This window comes from Micropterus salmoides, unplaced genomic scaffold, assembly GCF_014851395.1.
Source record: "Micropterus salmoides isolate LMB-PRFRI ecotype aquatic unplaced genomic scaffold, ASM1485139v1 Ms_hic_scaffold_17, whole genome shotgun sequence".
Classification (NCBI taxonomy): domain Eukaryota; kingdom Metazoa; phylum Chordata; class Actinopteri; order Centrarchiformes; family Centrarchidae; genus Micropterus; species Micropterus salmoides.
Window position 1 is genome coordinate 9,850,193 of NW_024040817.1, and position 24,794 is coordinate 9,874,986.

Here is a 24,794-nt window from a genome sequence, read left to right on the forward strand (position 1 = left end):
AAATTTGAAAGAATTAGTAAACATTCTTTGAAGCAAATTTAAGAACAGCTTTAAACAGGAGTAGCCAAAGCAGTATCAGACTCATCAACAATAAAATAAAAAACAGAAATGTCAGTATCAGACTTAGATAGAAAAAAACAGCATCATACTCCAAGGAGAGAAAAATTAACAAAAAAAAAAAATATATATATAAACAACCTTATTTATAGGCCAAGGAAAACAAGTGCGTTTTCACTAAGTCACTTTTCATTTTGTTCACTTTCATTCATTTTTTCTCATAAATTTGCCACCTTATGGGAATCTAACCCCTCCCTCAGTTTGTAATGTTTTGTTTGTTTGTTTTTACTTCAGTGGCCCTAATACATCGTCACAGTGTTAAAAGAAGAAAAGTTTTCACATTCAAGGTTTTTCTTGCCTGTACTATTTTGCAGTAGCTTAATGCAGCTCTATTTGAATCTCATGTCTTTGTGTCTCTTCAGTTTGCTTGCATTTATGTATATGAATGTTGCCCAACAAAGCAGGATAAATGAAATTATCCATCTTTATTTACGCTCTTGCGGATCAGGCGATAGAGATGACCTGCTCCCACTGCAAGGTGACCATGTTGAAGGGCCAAACAGCTTACCAGAAGAAGGGATTCACGGACGTCTTCTGCTCCAAAAACTGCTTATTTGAAATGTTTCCCATCAACAAACCAGTGCCCAAGACCTGTCATCACTGTCACAAGTGAGTCGGTGAAAAACATCACTTCACCCTGCAGGACTACACCTCTATTCTTGCACGTAGTAGCCTACGTAGTACTAAAAAACCTTGTTGTAGTAGTTTCTTTTGTGTCATTTCATTTTGTAACAAACTGTTTATAATCTCCCCTCTTCATTCTGGCAGGGCGATATCGCAGCCTCTGGACCTCATCATGGCTGCAGTGGACGTTAAGGGCACTATGAAGGACTTCTGCAGTGTGACCTGCCTAACCTCTTTTAAGTCCCCCCCACAGTCGAGCTGCAGCATGTGCAACAAATCCTGCACTGTAAGCTAACATTTTTCTTCAACTACAAAACATTGTCAGCAAAACCATTCATATTAACTATAAACTGCATCATACTCACTGCTCCTTTTTTCCCCTCCACAGACCACATGTGAGTTGACCCTGAACAAGGCCGTTCACAAGTTTTGCAGCGACTCCTGCTTAGAAAATTTCCGCAGGGACAACGTGGGCGTCTGTGAGAACTGCAGCTCCTCCTGCTACAAACCGCTCATGCTGATGCTGGAGGAAGAGACCAAAACGATCTGCAAGGAAGAATGTCTGGAGGAGTTCAAAGAGGTGCAGAAATATTAACATGATGGTCACTTAATGCGACATTATATAAGAATTGGTTCTATGTGCGGCGTGTTGGCGAAGAAGAACAACAATAACACACCAGGAATGAGGTTAGATATTCATAAATAATAGAGCTGGGGTCATCTGGGTTTTGTTCTCAGACAACCAAAAGTGGGTCAATGTAGTTTTTAGCTCCGTTAAACAGAGGGGTCACTGAGGCAGGATTTAACAGAGCATTTGTTAGGGACTATTTTCAGCCAAAGATTAATGCACATTTTGGGTTCATTAGTGAGTATTAATCAAGGGCACTGCGGTCAGGCCAGCTGCTGTTCAGAATCTGGTGCACATCTGTTTGTGCAGTTATGATACAGGCACTGAAAGCAGCCAAAAAGCCCAAATATGAGTTATTCATAAGAAATAGCTTTAAAAAATAACAAACAAACAAGTTATAATTTTTGGAAAACGTAGATGCAACCCTTCAAGCTCTAATGATACATAACAAAGTAGAAAATGTGAAGTTATTCCACTATGATTTTTAAAGATAATTCAGATAAAATCACCTCCACTGACATTTCTGTCAATCTGTACTCTATTTCCCTGAGAGGTTTGCTCAAAATTCAAATGAATTCCTACTGAGAAGGTCATTAATAAACCCGTCAAGGATTTTTTTTTTTTATAGGAGAGAAAACATTTTTAAAATTTTATTATTTTGGTGCATAACAATAAACATAATTGATAAAAACATATAAATGAAAGATAAAGAGAGAGCAAGTACTGCAGGGAAAGAATCATAAACCATATGAAAAGAATAATAAAGGCATATAAACATATTTTTGTAAATTAATTTTGGTCATCAGTGGTCTCCTGAGCAGGGATAGTACTGTACTATCTTCACGTTGTATGTATATTGTCCATTGTAAGGCTCAAACTCAGATCATGTGACGCTCTGACTTAACTATTATTAACTGTTTTTGGCAACATATTGTCACATTATTAACTACATTTATCAAATTTTGAACTTTTTTATGTCCTTTTTGGCTGCCCGCAGCACCTGTACCGTAATTACAGGAGCAGAGGAGCAACAGATTGTAAAAGTCAGCTCTGTTAACTGCAGGACGTGGCTGTACTAAATACACAGTGAAGCGGTGTATTCATAGTTTTGTATAGCGGAGAATTGCCTTTTTTATTCTCTGTCTTTTCTTTTCTGCGAGCTCGGTATCGGAACATGAAGTGCTTTGTACCCGGTTGTGGAAATGTCCGCACGTCAAGATTATCTACCCCACAAAAATTTCACGTTTTCCCCTCCGATCCGGCGCTGTGCTGCAAGTGGCTGGAGGCCATCAAGAACCCTTGTTTCGATCCAAAAGTTACAACCGTGCTCATGACCAGGGTTCACGGTCTTCGTGTGTGCAGCGACCACTTCAGACATAAGGACTACGTAGGAGGGAAAAGGCACTATTACGCAGGGTTAAAGCGAGGTACTGTCCCGTCACTGCTGCCCTGGACAGAGCGAGAAGCAGAAACTGAACCGACAACATCCATGCCTCAGCAACAGGTAACGGTAAGCCGGCAGCAGTGCCTCTGAGCAGCTGGCTAATTTAAATATGTCGGATATTAACGTTTTGTGCCGCTGCGTAAGTGTTACCATTACATTTCACAACAGTAACACTGGTGGGTATTTAAATTGTTTGTTTTTTTTCACGTGAAAATCGAGTTCCTGGACTACATATAATAAAACAAATTTTTCTGTGGCTTAAATGCAGTGCATATACGTCAGTGTTAATGTATTAGTTTCGTTTGACTGGACCTTTTTGGTTTTGTGCTGCCACAGATCAGCATGCAGGAAGGTAATGTTTTCATTTCAGGTCAATGCCACGGAAAGTCTTTGATGAGCATGCGCAGTGGCTTCTGTCTGTCAGATATATCCCCTTAGATGAGGGGAAAAAATGTCTGGAGCTCCTCAAAATAAACTACACTGGCTGCAGTCAGTGCAATGAAGGGACATGTCATCCAGTGCAGCCTGGTGGCTGATGTTTTTATTATTTTTAAACAAAAATGGAGGTCTGTCGGACGGGGGAATAAGTTATATAAGGCTTTGCCTACACAAGTGTTGCTTGTTGCACGATACAGATTGTTTTTGGTCCTTCAGTGGGATTTGCTGACAGGAACAGAACTATACAGTGGGTACGGAAAGTATTCAGACCCCTTTAAATTTTTCACTCTTTGTTTCATTGCAGCCATTTTCCAAAAATCAAAAAAGTTCATTTTATTTCTCAGTAATGTACACTCAGCACCCCATCTTGACAGAAAAAAAACAGAAATGTAGAAATTTTTGCAAATTTATTAAAAAAGAAAAACTGAAATATCACATGGTCATAAGTATTCAGACCCTTTGCTCAGTATTTAGTAGAAGCACCCTTTTGATCTAATACAGCCATGAGTCGTTTTGGGAAAGATGCAACAAGTTTTTCACAGTTTTTGGGTATCCTCTGCCATTCCTCCTTGCAGATCCTCTCCAGTTCTGTCAGGTTGGATGGTAAACGTTGGTGGACAGCCATTTCAGGTCTCTCCAGAGATGCTCAATTGGGTTTAAGTCAGGGCTCTGGCTGGGCCATTCAAGAACAGCCACGGAGTTGTTGTGAAGCCACTCCTTCGTTATTTTAGCGGTGTGCTTAGGGTCATTGTCTTGTTGGAAGGTAAACCTTCAGCCCAGTCTGAGGTCCAGAGCACTCTGGAAAAGGTTTTCGTTCAGGATATCCCTGTACTTGGCCGCATTCATCTTTCCCTCGATTGCAACCAGTCGTCCTGTCCCTGCAGCTGAAAAACACCCCCACAGCATGATGCTGCCACCACCATGCTTCACTGTTGAGACTGTATTGGACAGGTGATGAGCAGTGTCTGGTTTTCTCCACACATACCGCTTAGAATTAAGGCCAAAAAGTTCTATCTTGGTCTCATCAGACCAGAGGATCTTATTTATCACCATCTTGGAGTCCTTCAGGTGTTTTTTAGCAAACTCCATGCGGGCTTTCATGTGTCTTGCACTGAGGAGAGGCTTCCGTCGGGCCACTCTGCCATAAAGCCCCGACTGGTGGATTGCTGCAGTGATGGTTGACTTACTACAACTTTCTCCCATCTCCCGACTGCATCTCTGGAGCTCAGCCACAGTGACCTTTGGGTTCTTCTTTACCTCTCTCACCAAGGCTCTTCTCCCCTGATAGCTCAGTTTGGCCGGACGGCCAGCTCTAGGAAGGGTTCTGGTCGTCCCAAACGTCTTCCATTTGAGGATTATGGAGGCCACTGTGCTCTTAGGAACCTTAAGTGCAGCAGAAATTTTTTTGTAACCTTGGCCAGATCTGTGCCTTGCCACAATTCTGTCTCTGAGCTCTTCAGGCAGTTCCTTTGACCTCATGATTCTCATTTGCTCTGACATGCACTGTGAGCTGTAAGGTCTTATATAGACAGGTGTGTGGCTTTCCTAATCAAGTCCAATCAGTATAATCAAACACAGCTGGACTCAAATGAAGGTGTAGAACCATCTCAAGGATGATCAGAAGAAATAGACAGCACCTGAGTTAAATATGAGTGTCACGGCAAAGGGTCTGAATACTTATGACCATGTGATATTTCAGTTTTTCTTTTTTAATAAATTTGCAAAAATTTCTACATTTCTGTTTTTTTCTGTCAAGATGGGGTGCTGAGTGTACATTACTGAGAAATAAAATGAACTTTTTTGATTTTTGGAAAATGGCTGCAATGAAACAAAGAATGAAAAATTTAAAGGGGTCTGAATACTTTCCGTACCCACTGTATATATGAAATAACCAGCCTTAATCTTATTACATGTCATTTAGGGCTGATGAATATTGAAAATGGCAAAATACCCAAGTGCAATGTCCAAAACATTTTTTTTTTTTTAAATAATGCATTGTAATGCTACAGAGAAGCCCGGGCCTACAAATCATATTCTCCAGACATAAGGAAACATCCATGTTTTGTACAGACCCCAGGAAAAACACACACCTTGTATACGTGGGATAAGTGGGTATGGATGGACCCTTCCCATTAGCATTGACTGATGTCGCAATATCTATCAATAATATATTTTTTTGCATTTTATTCAGCCCTAAATCAAACTTAAAAGGGTGGGATGGAGCCAATCCCAGCTGACATTGGCGAGAGGCGGGTACTCCCTGGACAGGTCGCCAGTCCATCATAGGGCTTCAGGTGGTTTTATCATAGCAGTCCAACACCGCCCAAATTAAATTTACATTTGAGAAGATGTAATCAGAAAATACTTGACATTTTTTACCTGATAAATGATTGAGATTATTACTAATTTTGATAAGTTTAATAAAATTGTTTACAAACTGTAGGATGTGCTTAAAAAATAAGCAGAACACCACCAGCAGCTGTACATTTAAAATTGGCAGTTACTTTGAAATAAGAAACTTTACTAACATGCGCATAATAGACAAATGTGGAAACTTAAACTCCATATTTGATAATTGAACCACTCAGTTCTCAACCATGGGCGTTAATCTGCCACTGTAATGACCTCCAGCCGCTCCCCCCCCCCCCCCCCCCCCATGTTGGATTCTGCTAAATGAGATACTTACTCTGTTTTACAGAAAATCCAGACGCCCCACCAGTGCACCATGTGTGAAACTTCTCGACCGATGTCGGAAATGGTTCATCATAAAAGTGATGAGAACACAGTGGAGCTTTTCTGCACTCGTACCTGTGTGACGTCTTACACATTACGGCCCGCAATCGTATACAAACTTCAAGGTACGGGGCAATAAGTTTGTCAAGATGGCTTTTTTTTTTTTTTGGTTGATGTCTCTCTCTCTTCCTCCTCTGTATTCAGACGGAAAATAACACTTCATTAAAAACACACAGGGCTGTGTTGTTGTGGGTGGGTTGCTGCAAGTACCACTGAGACACTAAAATATGATCCAGAAAGTTCAGACTGAGTAACACATCTGTGAATTTTAATGCTTATCAGACAGCAGTTAATAATGTTATGAAAATGATTTTAAAGTTTCCTTAAAGCTCTAATGGTGTGAAGGCTTTTAGGCCATTTTTGGAAAATGTTCAGTTGTGAGGACTTGTAGATTTATCCAAATGTAGAGGGGATGCTGAATTGTTGGGCAGATTCAGTTCTGGGAAACATTGGATTATGTTTGCATTCTTTATGTGACTATCTACTATCTCAGCTGTATATGTCTTTTCCGTGTTTTACATGAGAAGAATCTCTGTGTTGCTGGACCATTCAGGAACTTGACAGGATGTACTTTGGTTTGCTTCTTTATGTCACAGAGAGGGATGGAGCGGACTCTGTTGAAGTGGAAGGGTGTGTTTGAATGAAGGTTTTGATTTGTGTGTAGGTTCTAAGATCTATTTTGATTTTTGTCTCTTGACTAATAGGTAAACAAATACAGTTTATATTACAGACTAATACACATGTATTTCACACGGCTTGTAGTGGCTGAATCCAAATGGAAGATGTTCTGTAGCGTCTTGACCAACACTTGAAGCTGAAGATGAAATTAAAGTTTATCGTGGCATCTCTAACATCTGCTGCTGATAGAGAATTAAGGTTATACCTACTGCCTCTTATGCTGCCTGCACCACATTTAACAGTGTATCCCCACCCTATCTACCAGCAGCCATTCCTCACACCACCTGACATGCCTTAAAATAGATATTCTGCAGTTTGACACAGATTGCAACCGTTTTATTCGACCCAGCTCGTTCAGTGTGACATGACATGGAGATTGTTATCACACAGCTTGTTTGATTTCTCTGTCCTTGCTCAAGAGGTCGGCAGTCCCACATTAGGTTCAAAAAAGTTAAAACTGCTGACTCACTGATTAAAACTTTACAAATGTATTAATTCACTGTGTTGTAGGGATGATTAATCGGGAATATGCATGTTGTTTTGTGATTGGACTGCAGCAATGCAGGGGAAATGTTTCCTTTGCAAATACTGTACATTAACAATTACAATGTCCTTGTATCTGCTTACAACTACGTAATGGTGTATTATAAACTATTTAATAAATGTTTATGTTTGTACATGTTAATGTGTTTAACAGTTTGCAGTAAACCTAATCACATGTTTGTGATTTCTCCCTTCAGGAAAGAAAGGCTCAGATGGGTTGAAGAAGAAGAAATACAAGCAATCAAATGCGACATTGATTATTGTAAGTATCTTTCATACATTAAATAAAATTCAGAGCGCGACAACACTGTGCGCGTAACAATACACCTAAATAAATAAGTAGCTAGATAATGATACAGATGCCATTGCTATCATGTTTTGTTAAAGCTTTCATTCTGAGGCACAGCAGGAAAGCACCAAGAAACAACACTTGGTCTGATTTGATCCTTGCTAAACAGGGTTACACGTGAGTCCAGCAACAACTTCTAATCACTGTACCATTACTGTGCATTCATCCCACAGAAGGATGCAAAGACCACTTCAGACTCCGCTGTAAATGAAAATGACGCATCTGCCGCTGATTCGGACACACCAACTCTGATCATTACAGACTCGTGTGTTCTCTGTTGCCACTGTGGAAAGAAACTGCCGAAAGGACAGACTCTTTACCAGCCGCAGAACTCCCCGGAGGTTTTTTGCTCATCCTCTTGCCTCTCTGAAAGGCATCCCAGCATCAAAGTAGCCACCAAGAACTGCTACAACTGCTTTCAGTAAGTCCATCATATTTTCTATCAAATGTCGTCTGGATGTCACCTCTCTTCCTTTTGTTGCAGGATTATTTGTGTTTGTGCATTTGTATGAAAGACACAGAGAGCGAGAAAGATTGAGTCAAGAGTGAATCAATCCAAAATTTAGATAATTATGTTCCAATTATTAGCAAAGTTATAATAAATAATTTTGACTGTCAGTTAATTGTTTAACGTTCCTGTGTTCCAGCTACTCGTGGGAGTTTGCTGCTTTTCTTTGTCTTGTGTGATCATGAACTGAAAATCTTTAGGGTTTGGTGTGCTGATTGGATAAAACAAGCAATTTGATGACCTCACCTTGAGCTTAAAGCTTAAAGAAATTGTGATCGCCATTTTTCACTATTTCCTGAACAATTAATAGAGAAAGTGATCATAACAGATAATTGCTTGCAGCCCTAAAATTTTGTGATGCTGTTAAACACCAGCAAAACTGTGACTATTTCCTCACTCCAAAACAAGAATTATTGTAGATTTCTGAGACATTTAGTTTCCTGCAGGTCAAGTAATGCAAATGCTACATTAAATTCAGGAGATTTGAAGGACTGCTGCCAAAGATCTTCATCCATTCTTTGAAAAACCGAGGTCTCTATGTTGCAACAAAGACCTTTGCTGCGTTGCAACAAAGGTTGGAGGACCTGTACAGCAGACAAAATTTTTCATATCGGCGAATATCCTCTTGCTCTTTTTCCTTCAGGGTGATAATGCGGCCTCACAACATAATCCTCGCTCCGGTTGATGATTCGGGAACTATGAAGGAATTATGCAGCAACACCTGCCTCTCTTCTGTCAACTCAAAGAGGAAAATTACTGCCCCACAACCCCCACCTCTAACAGGACCTCGGTCAGAGTGCAGGATGTGCGCCAAATTCTGCTTTGTAAGGAAACAAATAAATCAACTCTTGACTTTTAGTTAGATCTGTTTTGATATATTACAATTGGGATTATGCAGTTCTTTGATGATGCAATGTGATATGATATTTAAAGGACAAGTCTGGCTGCTTTTGTTGTTGAACAGTGAAACAATTGTTTGTACAGTCAGTTATAGATCTTTAGAGCAATGTCCCTGCATGAAAATGATCTAGTAAGCAAATGCCACTGATGAGTTTTTAAAGGTGAGGTCGAAAGCACAGAGGAAAAAGCTATATCATGCTATACTTGTAAGTAGGCTCAATTAATTTCGTTTTCATTGGATAATTTGAATAAAAATATCACTAGCTTTATCCTTTTAAAATAATCACCACAAATGTGAAAGGAACATATATTTAATTCTCTATTTATAATAATTAACCTGTAGTTAACAAACACATGCTCATTTCTCATCCACAGTGCAAATTCAAGCTGAACCTGGATGGCTTAATGTACAGAATATGCAGCGACGCCTGCTTCATCAACTACCACAAAGTCAACAACTTGCCCCTGTTTGCTTGTGACGTCTGCAGCTCCGTCTGCCACTACAAACGGTTCATGCTGAAGATGGATGACGCCAGTAAAACCATCTGCAGTGCAGAATGTCTGGTCAAGTTTAAAGAGGTGAAGAAATCAAATGTCAAAATCATTTAAAGTCACTCATTTGACAAGAAGAGTAAATATTAAGGAACCAGTGTTGGAATAAGTTTCACATTAGCACATTATTACACAGTGCTGCAGACCATGCATACTACTAAGCTATAAATTCACTCAGCACAGACTGTCCAATATAAAACTTATTTCCTTATACACTGCACAATTTTGTTGTTTTGCAGTTTTGTAATGATGGCAGATGGCACGTTAGGATGAGGAATATGACAAATATTGCTCGGGGGGAGAAGAATTGGTAAATAAATAAATGTATGCCAGGACCAAAAAATTTAATCAAATTAAAATAAAATGAGCAAGTAAAGATGATTAGAAAATCATAATTATTTGACCAACAATATTATTTACTGGTATATTCATTTATATTTTGACTAGTGGTATAATCTTTTACTACATTTTTGAGGTTATTTTAGTTTACAGAAAAAATACTTATGAATTAAGAAGCATTTTAATATTTGACAAAACACCTTTGAAGCTTAAACAGCTAACTAACAATTAAATCATTTATTTTCTTAGAGATTTAGCCAAACGCTCATATCACGATTATTTGAACCTGTCTGATCAGCAAATCGTTTTTCGTGCCTCACATCGTTTCTCTGCTGTTTGTTTTATAACTCTGCAGAAAATTGAGACACCTCAGCTGTGCCCCATGTGCCAGACGTCCCATCAGATGTCAGACATGGTTGAAAATGAAAACGACGAGGGCAGTTTGGACTTCTTCTGTAGCAACAGATGTATGGTGGTACACAAGGCTCAATCGTTAACCGTTTCAGGTACTGCAGTCTTCTTTTTTCATTAAAAAGGATCTCTTCCCTTCTACTTTCACTCTCCTCTGCCTTTATTTACATTGCCTAGGTACTTTGCACTGAATTATACAATTCAGTTTGAACAAAGAATGGTCACATTTGGCTGCCTCATTTACTCAAACAACAAAGTTCACTGAATATAATCACTTCATTGAGTTAGAGCATCTACTCTACCCTTGAGAATGTGTTTCTAGTGTTTACAGGCACATCTCTCTATGTAGACCATTATTGTGTTTTAAATCCATTACCATTTGACACATTTCCATCATCATAGGAAGGAACTGCCCATCATCCAAAGAAAATGATGTTAAAGAAGTGAAGCCACCACTACCAAATTTGGACTTTGTGAGTATTGTAATACATTCAATGGATTCAAGGCATGCCTTTAAACCACATTTCCTTGTTTGAGCAGCCACAGCATTTTTTTGTTGTGATAGGTGTGATGCACAATATAGCAATAACAATAATAAGTAATAATACTAGAAAGTTGGACTAACTAATAGTATTTCTTCTCTTGGTGAGTTGCAGTGTGTACACGTAAGACAGTAGATTTGCTAAATTGAACTCCAGTTAGAATCGTCACAATTCTCCACACAGACTTCTCTGTTGTATATGTTACACAACTGATCAGTATCTCTCTGCACTCCTCATCAAGATAAAAGAAGAGCCCATTGATGAGGAGTACAATCAGAATCTGTCATCCTCCATATCCACAGAAAACATCAAGGACGAGCCTAATAGGGTGAAGGTAGGAGACAAGCCAGCAGAGCATGTATTTCATTTATACGTCGTTAAAGTTAAAAGTTGAGCATTGAAAATAATACCTACGTAAAAGTATGTATGTATAATGAACAAAATTAACTTGAAGTATCAAAAGTAAAGTGCACATAATGCCAAATGGCTCTTTTTTGATGGTCGTTTAGGTTGATCAACACTATCTTGTTGCTGCTGTTTACGTTCTCACTGACGCAGATTAAAAAATTGACTGTAGAATTATTTCCTGTGTATATGTGTGCATGTATATTCTATAAACAACTGGTCTATATTGCTTTATTTTTGTTAGTGTCTACTAATATATTGTAACTATCTGTTAAGTTCTGTGTGTGCAGCATAAAGATACAAAAATATTAATTTGTCATATAATGATAAATAAATTGCCTACAGATGGAGATAACGCAAAAGAATTTATGTCTGTAATTGAATCTCTAAAACCTTGCTTTACATTGCGGGAAAAATATTTCATTTAAGTCAGCTTTTTTAGAAATGTACGGTATGTCTGCATCTTGAAAGAAGTAAGAATAACTGCTTAAGGTACTAGAGTTATGAAAAAGAGTTTAAAAAATAAACAAGATGATTTGCATTGAACGTCTTAAAATATTAATACACTGGTCGGTCAGATACTTTAACTTGAGTCTAAAATTACTTTATAAAGAAGAGTTTTTTTTCCATTGAACAATAGAACATGTTTTAAAAGCTTAACATTTGTTTGTTCATTTTAAAATTGTGCAAAATAACAACAGTGGTCAAATAAATGTAATGGATCAAAAATACAACATATCCCCTGGAAATATAGTGGAGTATAAATAGATAGGTGAATAAAATACAAATACTTAAGGAAAGGTTCCTTTTTTTACCTCAAGTACAATACTTAAAAGCACTTTGTTGCATTCCACAATTAGAAATCTATGTAACTGTCACTGCATTATCTTACTCTTTTGTTTATGACAGGAGGAATTGAAGATTGGTTCAGTCTTTTCCTTGAAGGGAGACACACTCTCCCACTCGCCCACTCTCACCCACATGGATTTGCCTGCGTCTTGCTCCAGCTGCAAAAAGGTCCTGATGGACGGAGAGACAGTTTATCAGAGGAAGCTCCATGCAGATATATTCTGCTCCACCCCATGCCTTTTGAAATTTTACCAAATTAAACAAGTTAGGAAGACCTGCCACTTCTGCCTTCAGTGAGTCATACAGTAGTTTATTTTCACCATTTCTTCTTCTCATCTCACTTACTTTCAAATGCTCTTCAGCTAAAGCCATCTCAGCTGTTTCTACACATTTTAGCACAGAGATTGTGTATTTCAAACTGATCTCATCTTTCCTCGTTCTCTCAGGGCAATAACAAAGAATGAGGACGTCCTTCCGGCCCCGGTGGATACTGACGGCACAATGAAGGATTTCTGCAGCCAGACCTGCCTGTCCTCCTTCAACTACAAGAGAATCATGTCCACCAAAATTCCCATCGCACCAGTCGCGTCACAGTCACAATGCAGCATGTGCAGCAGATATTGCATTGTAAGAGATGAGGGAACAGATTCCAAAAGCTCAAAAAGTTATATTTCTGAATTGTAATAATGAAGATCACTGCCTGTTATAAGAATGATCTTATAAACTGTGTGTTTTAAAATAACCACAACCACATTCTGATTATGAGTCTACATTTTTCATCAATTACTTTTTAAAGATAAATAAAATCTTCGTCTCCCTTATAAACATTTCAACTCACTACCTCTTTTTTTTTTCCAGGTTCCTGTAAATTGGAATGAATATGAATTATGTTTGACAAACTGTTTATCCTCCTGCAGAGCAAACATGAAATCATACAGCAGGACGTCGTTCATAAGATCTGCAGTGATCCCTGTTTTCTCCGCTTCTGCAACATGAACAACCTGTCAGTCTGTGAGAACTGTCGCTCCAGCAGCAACAGACCCCTCAGTCTCAAGATGGAAGATGGCAGAAAGAAACTCTGCAATGCAGAGTGTCTGGCTCAGTTCAAGCGGGTAACAAAAACATTTTTCAGATGTCAAAGATGATCGAGAAAGAGCTGTACATTTTGGCCATTTTTCTAAAGCTATGGATCCACTTTTAAAGGCTTGTAGCGGAGTGTAGATTTTTTTTATTTGCTTTTAAAAGGGAATGAAACAGTTATTTAAGTAGAAGGTTGTGGGGGAAAAAAACACTAGTCTATGCTAAGCAAAATAAAGATACCGTGAGGATATAACAAAAAGAAACCAAATAAAAAGGGAAAAACATTTATGTGTTCATGTGCTATTTTTGTTTTCAGAAAATCACAACACCACAGCCGTGTGCCATGTGCTGCACTTCCCATTTAATGTCCGACATGGTTGAAAACAAAAACGGTGACGGCACAGTGGAGCTCTTCTGTTCGAGCAGTTGTGTTATGGCATCCAAGATCCAGGCTGTCAGTGCATCAGGTATTGGACCGTAACAAGACGGCTGCTCTGTCTTTGTCCTTCCTTCTCTTGCTCTTTCTGTCTACAAAAACATTCAAGCTCTTAGTAAATCTGTCATAATTGTTTCTATCATAAAACCTCATTTTCTCCACAGGTATTCCATTGAATTGTGACAACAACTGTGGTAAGACTACATTACCAGCCTGCCACCTCGCCATGTCAGATGCGTCCATCAGAAACTTTTGCACTCTCACCTGTGCCATGGCGTTTAAGGTAATAAACCTCTATATAAAAAGACAATAATTATATCACAATCCCACTTTGATATCTGATCTAAACAAAACTGTTGTTAATACACTCCCCTAGTTAATAGGCAACTAAATACATACAAACTAAATTTAAATATTGACCAAATATAATAGGATTACTAAATCTATAATCACCTGCAGTGCTAATTTAAATAAGAAACAGACGTTTCAAAAACTTCTTAAAGATATCTACTAAACCAAAACAACTTTATGTACAACAACACCGTAATGCACAGTGTTTCTTTCTAAGGTGTAAAGACAACTCACTAAGCTCATCAGTAAGCTTCAAGTCCTCTGCTAGGTGGGAATCAAACAAACAACCTTTAAATCCACCTGGATCTTTTCTTATCCGACATAAACAGTACAATTTCTGCAATTACTTTAAAATTCCCATACAACAGTTAAATGACTTGGGTGTTTTAGCCTCACTCTCACTCTCTCTCACTCTCTCTCTCTCTTTTTTGTGCCACAGGAGTCCCAGAAAGACATGAAGTCTGCCACTAGCCCAACAGGAGCCCCCGACCAAACCCAGTGTGATTTCCTCAAACCACCAGGGAAACTGCCGTGCGCTCAGTGTCGACGCATCATAAAAGCTGCGCCCCAAGTCGTACAGAAAAAGGTGGGGTCTGTTTTTAAAGCTAGAATTGGCAACTCAAGCAAAAAGCTATCAGGATGTGATGATGTAACATTCAAAGAAGCAGGTCTGTCAACTAGCTGGGAAGGTCTGTGTCCCCCCCCCTTCTTCAGTACCCTTGAGTGAATCTTGTAAATCCCAGCTGATCTAATTGTTTGTCATATTATGTCCGTTGATATTCAGTTTTATTTTGACAGTGTTGACCTACCAGCTGTAAACCTCACGCTTAAATGGTAATATACACGAAGACATTTGTGTGAATGTGTTTGTAAAAATACACTGTGTGTGTGTGTGTTTGTGCGCGCGCAGGGCAAAATGAATTTTGTGTGTAGCCTGGCCTGTTCTCAAGAGTTTAAGAGGGTCAACAACATCATGGGCAAGTGTGAATATTGTAAGAATGAAAGGATCATCACAGACGCCAAGAGGGTCGACGGCAAAGACTGCTACTTCTGCAGTGACGGTAAGAGGACACGTGTATAATGTAGGATAGTGTATCCTAGTTTGTGTTGTGCACTTTTGATCAGTTACTGTAAATAATATTTGGAGAAAAAGAGTCAATCCTTGAGCCTCTCCTTTTTCTCCTCCCAGGCTGTAAGATGCTCTTTCAACATGATCTGGAAAAGCAGTGGGGGGAACACTGTAGCTCGTGTGCCTACTGCCTCTCCATCTCTCAGACGGTGGTGACGGCACAGTTTAAAGGCACTAAAGAGGAGTTCTGCTCTGAAGAGTGTAGCTCAAATTACCAAATGCTCTTCTGCCATGTAAGTAGGAGGTGGAAGTTCACCCACTGCACGAATTACCTGTCCATTGTAGAGTTTGTCTTTTTTGGACTATATATTATCCTTAACTCCATATTATAATCTGAAATTGATGATAACGAAGGGCTCTGTACTGACTACACATTTACTCTCTGCTTTCTCTCAGATTGCCAAGTGTGACACCTGTGGTCACGAAGGGAAACTGAGGCAGAGTCTTCCCATGCTGGGAGAGGTCAAACACTTCTGTGACCTGAAATGTCTCCTACATTTCTGCAACAAAAAGGTCCAGATGGTCAACGCTGGTATGTGTCGTTGTTGCCATTTGATGTTTTATTTGCCTGTTTCATTGCGTACAACCTTGTTTAAGTTTGAGCTGGATTTTTGACACTTATTGGATTTCAGCCTTGTTGGGACCTTAATGCATCCTGGAAGCACCTGGGACCAGAAATAGTTGTAATTCTGATGTGCTGCATCATTTTAAACCCATGTAGCAAGCTAAGCATGTTGTTAATTATCCAGCACTTTCCTGTGGGAGCAATGCGTAACAGTGCAGTTAGTATGTCTAGTAAAGACCTGCTGTACAGAGAAATTCACTGCTCACGGAAGCGACTAACATATGTACTGTACATTTACATGTAACATTCCTAAACCTGCCGTGACGAACTTTGTCTCCCCCGTCTGGCAGTGAGAGTAATAAATTCTGTCAATACAGATACATTTTCACAGTTCCTAGACAATAATATCTTGTTTAGGTAGAGTAAATAGAACGACTATAGCCTAAAACGTTTTACATATACCAACCTGTCCAAGAGCAGAAACACTACATCCATGTCTGCCCTCAGTCTCTTAGTTCTCCTGCAAGGAAAAGTTACACCAATGTTTGTTTGTTTTTTGTCCTCTTCATTGATTGCTTCTTTTTTTTTTTTTTTTTTACTATAATCCTTCCTCTGAGTGCAGTTCCTGTTTTTATTATCTGGAGCATCAGAAACTCTTGGACCCTTCTTTTTCTGCCATAGGTCCGTCTTCCTGAAGACACCTCTAGTTTGACTTTTGTTTTTACGTACTGTATGAAATGTTATGAGATCAATCTGTTTCCTGCCAACAGTCTCTTCACCTCCTGGATCTGCAGGCGCAACAGAGTCCTCCCCGGTCATCGCTAACGTTATCTCACTTGCTGGTGCTTTGGCCAGGCAGCCCAGTGCCTCTGCCAGCTCTGCACAGCATGGTACACACACACACACACAGACATTATGGATGCACATCCTGTAGAATAGCTATTAACTGTGAGAAATGAAGATGCTTCATATACTTTGGTTCAGTTGCCGTGAATATTTGTGTTCTTCTGACTCAAACTGACCATTTCTTCACAGTTTCTCTCCCAGACATTCAAACAAAGGTTGTTGGACATGTAAGCACTACCCTTTGTTTTTATCAGAATTATTTCAAAAACTAACTCTTGTTTTTTGACCACATATTTTAGATAGCCAAGATATAACCTTAACCACAACAACCAGCTGTTAACATCTCTCTCTATATAGTAAATGCAGATTATTCTGATGTTTGAATTATTGTTGTTGAACAACAAACAAACAAAATACTTTTCTTTTAGGCCAGTATTCAAACAGTGCCCAAGGAACTGAAGAACAAGTCCATGCTTTGCACACCGCTGGTTCACAACAAAGGAGTCTCCTGTACAACACAGACTGTCGACACAGAAGCACAGACAGGTAAAATTTACTCCCAGGATTTTTAAATGCTCACCGAATTAACTTTTTATTTTTTATGATGCACTTACAAAAGAATGTTGAGGTTCACACCTGTGTTTGGTTTTGATTTTTCCAAATGTCAGCCAATACGCTAAAACTGTGTATGAGACAATTTCCACATTAGGCTAAAACATGTCTTTGCTCAGGGTTAATATGTAAATACGAAGGTGTACAAACATAGCCTCTTTTCAGAATTAAGAGTTTTGATGTTTCTTTTTACTTCTTCTGTTGTGTGCAGACAACTTTGAACCCACAGTCATAGTCCTGCCTGTACCGGTGCCGATGTATGTCCCTTTGCCTATGAACATGTACAGCCAGTACACACCAAAGCCAGTGGGCCTGCCCTTACCGGTATGTGAAACATACAGATATCAAAAATCAAGGCTTTACAATGCAAGAAAAGTCATTCTTTAAATTTTCTGGTTTTGTTAAATGTTGCTTTAGTTAAAATGTTCGTAACCTGTTTCTGTTTTCGTGTTGTTCTCATCTAACAGAAAAGAGCCTCACTATTTTCTGCACTTAACATATTCGGAACAAACAATGATAATTTCTGGAAAACACTTTCACAGACTTACAGCATGTGCCATCTTGTTTTTCATTTGATTTTGTCGGATTACTTGCAGTGGTTGGGTCTAATTTAATTCACACTGATTAATTTTGTCTCTGTTACACACCAAAATCAGGTGACATTAAAACACCACTGCAAAAATACAAATATCTTTTATCTTTCCTTGTCCCCAGTTTGAGATTTTAAATTATGGCATTTAAAAGTTTGTTTGAAAAATTCTCCTCAAACTGGGTTTTAAAGGGGTTAGATTTGGGCTCATAGGTGTCCTTCTGACCGAGCCGTTAAAGACGCACACCGTGCGACACCAACATTCTCGGTCTGAGTTCAGCCACGAACCTGAGCCACAAGTTGTTCCCGCTCACCTTTTGGATATTTTCTGTACTGTCAAAGTAAATGCTAAATGTCCTAATAATAATTACGTGTTGTGAAGCAGCACAGCCTGCAGGTGTCACTATCAGATCTTACAGACTCCGTCTTCCCAAAACTGTCCCTGCTGCAGCTTCCTGTACCCATTTTTCTCCCCGTGACGCCAGACAACGCTGACCCAACTGTGAAATCCATGAAGGAGAGCATCCAGCCTGACCCTATCAAGGGAGAGCTCAACTTAAAGTCTGAGAAGAAGAAAACGCAAGATAAGAGGAACGAGAGCGAAGACAGGCAAAAGGAGAGAGTGGTGACAAAAGAGGGACAAAGACAAGAAATTCGCACTCCAAAGGGTAAGACATCTGATGAACATGAAGTGATGATACTGTTAAGATGGCACTTGAGGGAGGAAGGAAAAAGCTGGAAACTGTTCCAGCTCTTTAGTCACTCCTTATGGTTGTCTCTCAAGAGTTCAGGCTGATGTAAAGTTTTAGGGTTGCCATGTTGCAAGCCTCTGCACAAATGTGCATTTTATTAATAAAACATGCAGACTGTGAAAAGCCTTTTGAAGTTCTTGTTGCATTGCTGTGCTCTGTACAGACAGATAAAGCACAAGTAGCAGGTTTTCTAAAGTATTCCTCTTAAACAATCGTTATTTTGTCACTGAGCACAACAGGTACATACTTTCGCAAACATTTCCTCAAAGTACAGGATTAGCCGAAAATCACACTTTTTATTTTATGTATTTGGAAGGGATTAAATGGGTGGCATGGTTCATCCTCAACTTATATCATCATCATTATTTTCAGAGCACACCATTAACTATAGTGACCTTGATAAAGATCGTGAGGCCACTCTGAACAGCCGGGAAGACTCGCACAACCATGAAAACCACCTCCCGTTTTAGAAGTGGGAATGCCCGTTGAGCCTCAGCCTGAGATCCTACCTCCTGCTCCTCCTCTTGCTCTGGAGATGAGAGAGGAACCCCAGAGCCCACCTAACCCTGCACCGGCACCTCCTCTAGTACAACAACCTGTGGGGAAAGTCCACAACAAGAGAAGGGTAACAATCCACCTGAGAAATGAATTTAGAAGCTGTGGTATCATCCTACTGTGGTGTAATCTTGTTTCCCTCTCTATCCAAGCTGCAACAGTTTACCAAGGCGGCTAAAAAGAAGACATCTCAAAGAGGCTTTTCCAAGACCGTATCCAGGAAGCACCACAAACTGAATAGCCAAAGTGGAATTGACGCCTGGAAGAGATGGGTACAATGGAGGAAATCACAAACCAACCTGGACTTTGTTTCCTGTATGTTTTTCTTCTCTTTTTATTTATTTATTTATTTTTTTACAATTAGATTTTAAGTAATCTTATGTTTAGAAAACTTAACAAACGCATGTTTAAAAAGGTGTTTACATTTGTTGTTTTGGAAAGGTCCTTTTGGTATTTAAAAGATAAAACTAATTGCAATGACAGAATGTAATGGATGCTGTATGGTTTCAGTTTTAGCCTGATTGGGCCACAAATGATAATATATTTGTATTTCATAAATGTACATCTGTATTTCAAATCTTCATCTAATTAACCTGCACAGTTGCAGTACAACAATCAACACCAATCATCTTGTTGTTGACATTATATCCAAGCCGACTTTATACCATTTAAATGAATAATGAGCTCTGGTAGCCGAATTATACTTTATACTGCATTTATATGCATATAACCACAGCGTCCCTAGTTTTAGCTGTTGTTACCATGTTGTTGTGCGAACAAATACAACATGGCTGACCCATCCTCCGACACGTCCTCCTGACTCTTTGCTTCTGTTATTAGCACATGCCGTGACATTAAAGGAGGATGTTCTTCACTGCTCTGCTGCCGAGCTGAGCAGCGGCCTTTGTTGTTTCATCACTGAGGTGAAACAACCCGATGGAGAGCCGTACTCCCCTGACGGCCTGTTCTACCTCTGTCTCGGTATACAAAAGGCAAGACGAGCTACTCTGCACACACAGCACAATGTCTCCAAATCACCAGACTTTCATAAATGTGAAGTGTGCGGACATGTTTGTACCGTGGACTAGCTGGTAAAACACAACCTGTACATAACTAGACTTATCCTGTTTAAGAAAACTGAGACACAGTGGGTTACCCAGATTTAAGAAGATCTGATAACTAATTAGGTCTTTTTGCAGTGTGGTCTTGCTTCTGATTCTAACTTTTGTAAATGATCTACATTATTCATGTATCTTTTGCATTACTCTATTTTACAACATTAAACTTTTTCTGATTCTGAACATTATGCTGGAGATTCGTAGTCCACGAGTGCCTTAACTCCCAATACAACGGCACTCTGAAAGTTTTATAAACGTTCCTCACATCAGCTTGTTTCTTTAATCTACCAGCACTATCTCTGGGCATATGCAGAATATTCTTTTGATTTCATGTGATTATTGTGCTGATTCTATGAACACTGGCACACGATAATTTTCCAAAATCCAATTCACTGTATTGTCACTTGCTGCTTGCTGAACAAGGGCGTGATTTGAGTCACACCCTATATTGTACTGCTTCTGCAGCAACAGCGCCCTCTGCTGGAAGCATCCATGCACACTTATTGCCATGCAATCTGCAGAGCATACAGCTTCAGAAATCATTTGGACAACCGTGTAGATCATCCCACAGTTCAGGTTTTGTCTGACTTGTTGTTTCTCTTTAGTACCTGTTTGGGAACAGTCGTATGGAGAACATATTCAGTGATCAGATGTACAACAAGTTTTCCACTGAGTTCACCAAGATCCTGAAAGGTTTCAAACCCTCAATCGCAGCCAGCGGTGAGTCGTTGTCTTATTTTTTTAATTAATTTTTTTTTTCCTGACTGATCAACTTGGATTAACCATATTTGTAACCGGCCCTCTCCCTCTCTGCAGGTTACATCCATTCCCATGTGGAGGAGGAGTTCCTGTGGGACTGTAAACAGTTGGGGGCGTACTCACCCATTGTCCTCCTCAACAGTCTGCTCTTTTTCTGCTGCAAGTACTTTGGCTTCACCACGGTGGAGCAGCACCGCCAGCTGTCCTTCGCCCACATCGTGAACTGCAACAAAACCAACGAGAATAACACCAAGACCACTTTCCTGCGCTTCTGCCGATCAATATCAATAAACGAGTCAGGTACAATCAAGGCTCAGGGTCAAAATCAAGTACCTGATTTTATTAAAACAATATTGATTTAGGATTCAAAAGTACTTTAAACTTCTTCTCACATTGGACTTTTGAGCTGCTGCAACAAGCGAATATCCCAGTGTGGTATCGATAAAATTCACCTTCTCTTATTACAGTTTGATTATTTCAGTGAGGTTTTGTGCAGTTGTTGTAAATGTAAGTCCGATGTTTTGTTTAAAAGAAGTTGGCATGTACAAATTAAGTTAAGATTAAAATAATTGACCTCATCATATATTTTGTCCTTTTTCCACAGCATCTTAAGTTATAAAAGCTGGAATGTGTAAAAACGCTGTCGCATGCACGTTTGTGGTCACTCACAGCAGGAGTGTGTGTGTGTGTGTGTGTGTGTGTGTGTGTGTATTCGTTAGATGCAGACGGCGTCCCAGCTAAGAAGCGTAAGAAACGTGAGAGTAAAGAGGAAGTGCTGGAGATGACGGAGAACACGGAGAACTTTCTCCGCTGTCCAGTCAGACTCTACGAGTTCTACCTCTCCAAGTGGTAAGTCTCTCTCTCTCTCTCTCTCTCTCTCTCTCTCTCTCTCTCTCTCTCTCTCTCTCTCTCTCTCTCTCTCTCTCTCTCTCTCTCTCTCTCTCTCTCTCTCTCTCTCTCTCTCTCTCTCTCTCTCTCTCTCTCTCTCTCTCTCTCTCTCTCTCTCTCTCTCTATCTTAAATTTTATTTATTTTAGTTGACCATTTTATCTACTGTATTTCTGTTTCTTCTTCTCCTCCCTGTTGATGTGATGTTGTGATTTTACATGTTTAAACGTGCGGTAACTGAGTTTTTGGGCACTTGGTGCTCAGTGATGGCTTGAAACACAAAACTTACTTACACCCAGCAGACAGAGAGCAATGATTCATTTAAAGTTTTGTTTATGGCAACCTGATAAAGTCCAAAATTCACAAGAATTATATACAAAGAATGAACAGTAAGTCATATTTGCAGTGTACAGGTGTGAAATTTCAGTCTTAAAAGTTGTGTAGGAAAACTAAAAGACCTTACAAGTTAGGCAGCAGTTGCTCCAGGATTAAACCTAATGGTGCTTTCAGACCAAAAGCGAAGCAAGCGTTCGGGGAGGTGAGTTTACATACAAAGTCAATGCAAAGAAGCGTATAGCCGCGATTTCCTGTCGGACAACGCGAAGCGACGCAAAGGAACTCAAGCGAGAAAGTCACATGACGCTGAGTCAACGGCTTCAGAGCGTTGTGTGGAGAGGGCCAGGCAGAGCGGGAGATTTAAAATCTTCTGGCTGGCGGAGAGCTGCTAAACTTGGGGGAGAGGAGCAGGGAGCAGCGCTCCAGCTTTTGGACAAATAAACGCCCGTAGTCGGACTGGATTCTGCTCTAACAACTACGCCGTTTGCTCGCAGGAGGAGCTCGGAGTAAACTGCTTTTATTAGCTTTTTACTTGAGTTTTTGGGATTACAACGTTGATTTATCTTCACTCGAGCTTCTCAACAGCAAGATTCCGTGCACATCCGGTTCCAGTGTTGTTAGCGTCGTTAGCGAATAGAGCTGTTGACTAAGCTACCTTACAACTGTATGTGAGTAACATAGTAGTAAATGGTAAAATAAAACGTTTAACCCACCTTTATACACTTAACAGGTACCATTAAAGAGCTGTTTTTTGTCTCCTCCATCATGGAAATACTAGCTGCTAAATGCTCCTCTGTGTTCACCAGCAGGTTGAGATTTTTCACTGAAATACAGCTGCCTTCTGTAAACAGTAGCTGTGTTTCCATCAAAAAACTGTGCGTTCACCTCTTAAAGGTCCTTTTAGATACTTCGCTCTGCACACTGATCAAACGGGGTTATTACAGCATATTTTTGCTGAGTCTCAATGAATGCTACTTCTAGTGAGTGTAACAAAATATTAACGACTCTAAACGTTCATAAAATAAATACTTCGAATCATTTATCACGAACCCCACAAAGGATATTATCTTGGCAGGCATGCAAAACACCTGATATTCCCGTAACGTGTGGAGACATGGCTGGTAGCAACTTGCCGCTTGAAACACATTTCTGAAGACCTCTCTCCATTTTTCTCAAATCAGTTCCCATCAGGTTTTGTTTATGGTTTGGAACCCACGTCTTGTTTATTACAGCCATGTGTAACGTCAACGTAACGACGCTTGCTGTAGCCTGGTTTATTCGCTCCAAACCAGCTGACGCACATATTTCGCAATTACTTGTTTTGTTTTTTGCGACATTTCAAAAGTACGTTTAAAATTCGCATGACAATTGGATGGAAACATGGCTAGCGAGACTGACAATAAGCTAAAAAGCTCTGTAGTGCTGAGGGGAATTGCAAAGTAGGATGATAATACTTTGTTCATGATATTTTCTGGTTAACAATGTAATTTTTAGTTTTGAAGCCATTTGCTAAACAAGTCCAAGTAAACATCTTATGGATCTAGGAGTAGACATCATCAGTCTCAAGGTATGTACACAGAATTAAATACCACAGAGTACATCCAGGAAGACAAGCCAGCCCACATTAGGGAAACCTAACAATGCAAGATACTTTAAATTACTCATTAACATGTTGTATATTATCACTCAGCATTAACAAGTTGATGCTGCTGTGTCTACAGACCGCTGTGGATCTGTCTGATTTTACTGAACATCAGTTTACAGGAGCTTCTGATTTTTGCCTTCTGTCAGTCTAAACTTGTTGACCATCTATATTTTCTGCTGTGTCTCCTTCCCTCCAGCTCAGAGTCGGTGAAGCAGCGCACAGACTTGTTCTACCTTCAGCCAGATCCTGGTTGTATTCCCAGCAGCCGTCTGTGGTTCTCCTCCACCCCTCTGGACAACAGCACCATGGAAGCCATGCTTGTACGAATCCTCGCCACCCGAGAGCTGCAGGGGGGAGGTGGAAGAGGTGTGGACCAGCAGGCGCCGGATGATGCGCTGTTTATATCTGAGGAGGATTCAAAATGATGGCTGGCAGTTTTGTTGTTTTTGTTGAACTGTGTTTAAATCTGGTTTATCATGTTGCATTAAAAAATTTATAAATTGTTCAGAGAAATACATTCCATCAAACAGAAATATAGAAATTAAGTCTCTCAAACTCACGTAAAATGAGTTGATCTACAAATAAGACTCAGTTCATCTGCATGTTTTGATGAAATCGTGCAAGGTTAAATGTTTTGTTAAATACTGAACGCTCACATCCATGTTCTGTGATTGCTTTAATCTCTTACATTAAATAAACAGCCTTTATTTACTTACATTACACCCATCTTATTAAGAAAATGAAGTAGCATAACACTACAGATAAGTCTAAAATATTTCTGTGAAATCATCCCTTGATGTCTCATCAACTTTAACAGATGAAGAAAAAAGTTAACTGCTCATATAAACGGTTTGTCAAGTCTTTGGTTTGTTGAATGTTGATGCTTTCAGTTCTGACCTGAGATTTAGTTATTTTTTATTTTTGATAAATAAAAATACTGAAAAGTAATCCTTATTTTACATTCCTTTTTATTACGTTATTATAGATCGATATGTCCATGCATGTCCTACAGAT

At 39.5% G+C, this 24,794-nt stretch overlaps 1 protein-coding gene across 1 annotated transcript; it reads left to right on the top strand.

Moving 5' to 3' along the window:
- Window positions 1-545: 545 nt before the first annotated feature.
- On the top strand, window positions 546-24,728 carry LOC119907750 (zinc finger MYM-type protein 4-like). The gene is made up of 32 exons (XM_038725433.1): window positions 546-726; window positions 886-1,027; window positions 1,130-1,321; window positions 5,950-6,109; window positions 7,463-7,527; window positions 7,788-8,035; window positions 8,766-8,946; window positions 9,398-9,601; window positions 10,269-10,419; window positions 10,727-10,797; window positions 11,108-11,200; window positions 12,181-12,413; window positions 12,567-12,747; window positions 13,038-13,232; window positions 13,517-13,667; window positions 13,801-13,919; window positions 14,427-14,573; window positions 14,898-15,048; window positions 15,177-15,349; window positions 15,513-15,648; window positions 16,452-16,571; window positions 16,717-16,754; window positions 16,956-17,073; window positions 17,351-17,463; window positions 18,180-18,396; window positions 18,930-19,105; window positions 19,188-19,350; window positions 19,876-20,027; window positions 20,759-20,873; window positions 20,970-21,212; window positions 21,632-21,761; window positions 23,977-24,728. The coding sequence occupies exons 1-32, from the start codon at window positions 575-577 to the stop codon at window positions 24,203-24,205; spliced, it is 4,959 nt and encodes a 1,652-aa protein (XP_038581361.1). The 5' UTR covers window positions 546-574; the 3' UTR covers window positions 24,206-24,728.
- The last annotated feature ends 66 nt before the right edge of the window (window positions 24,729-24,794 follow it).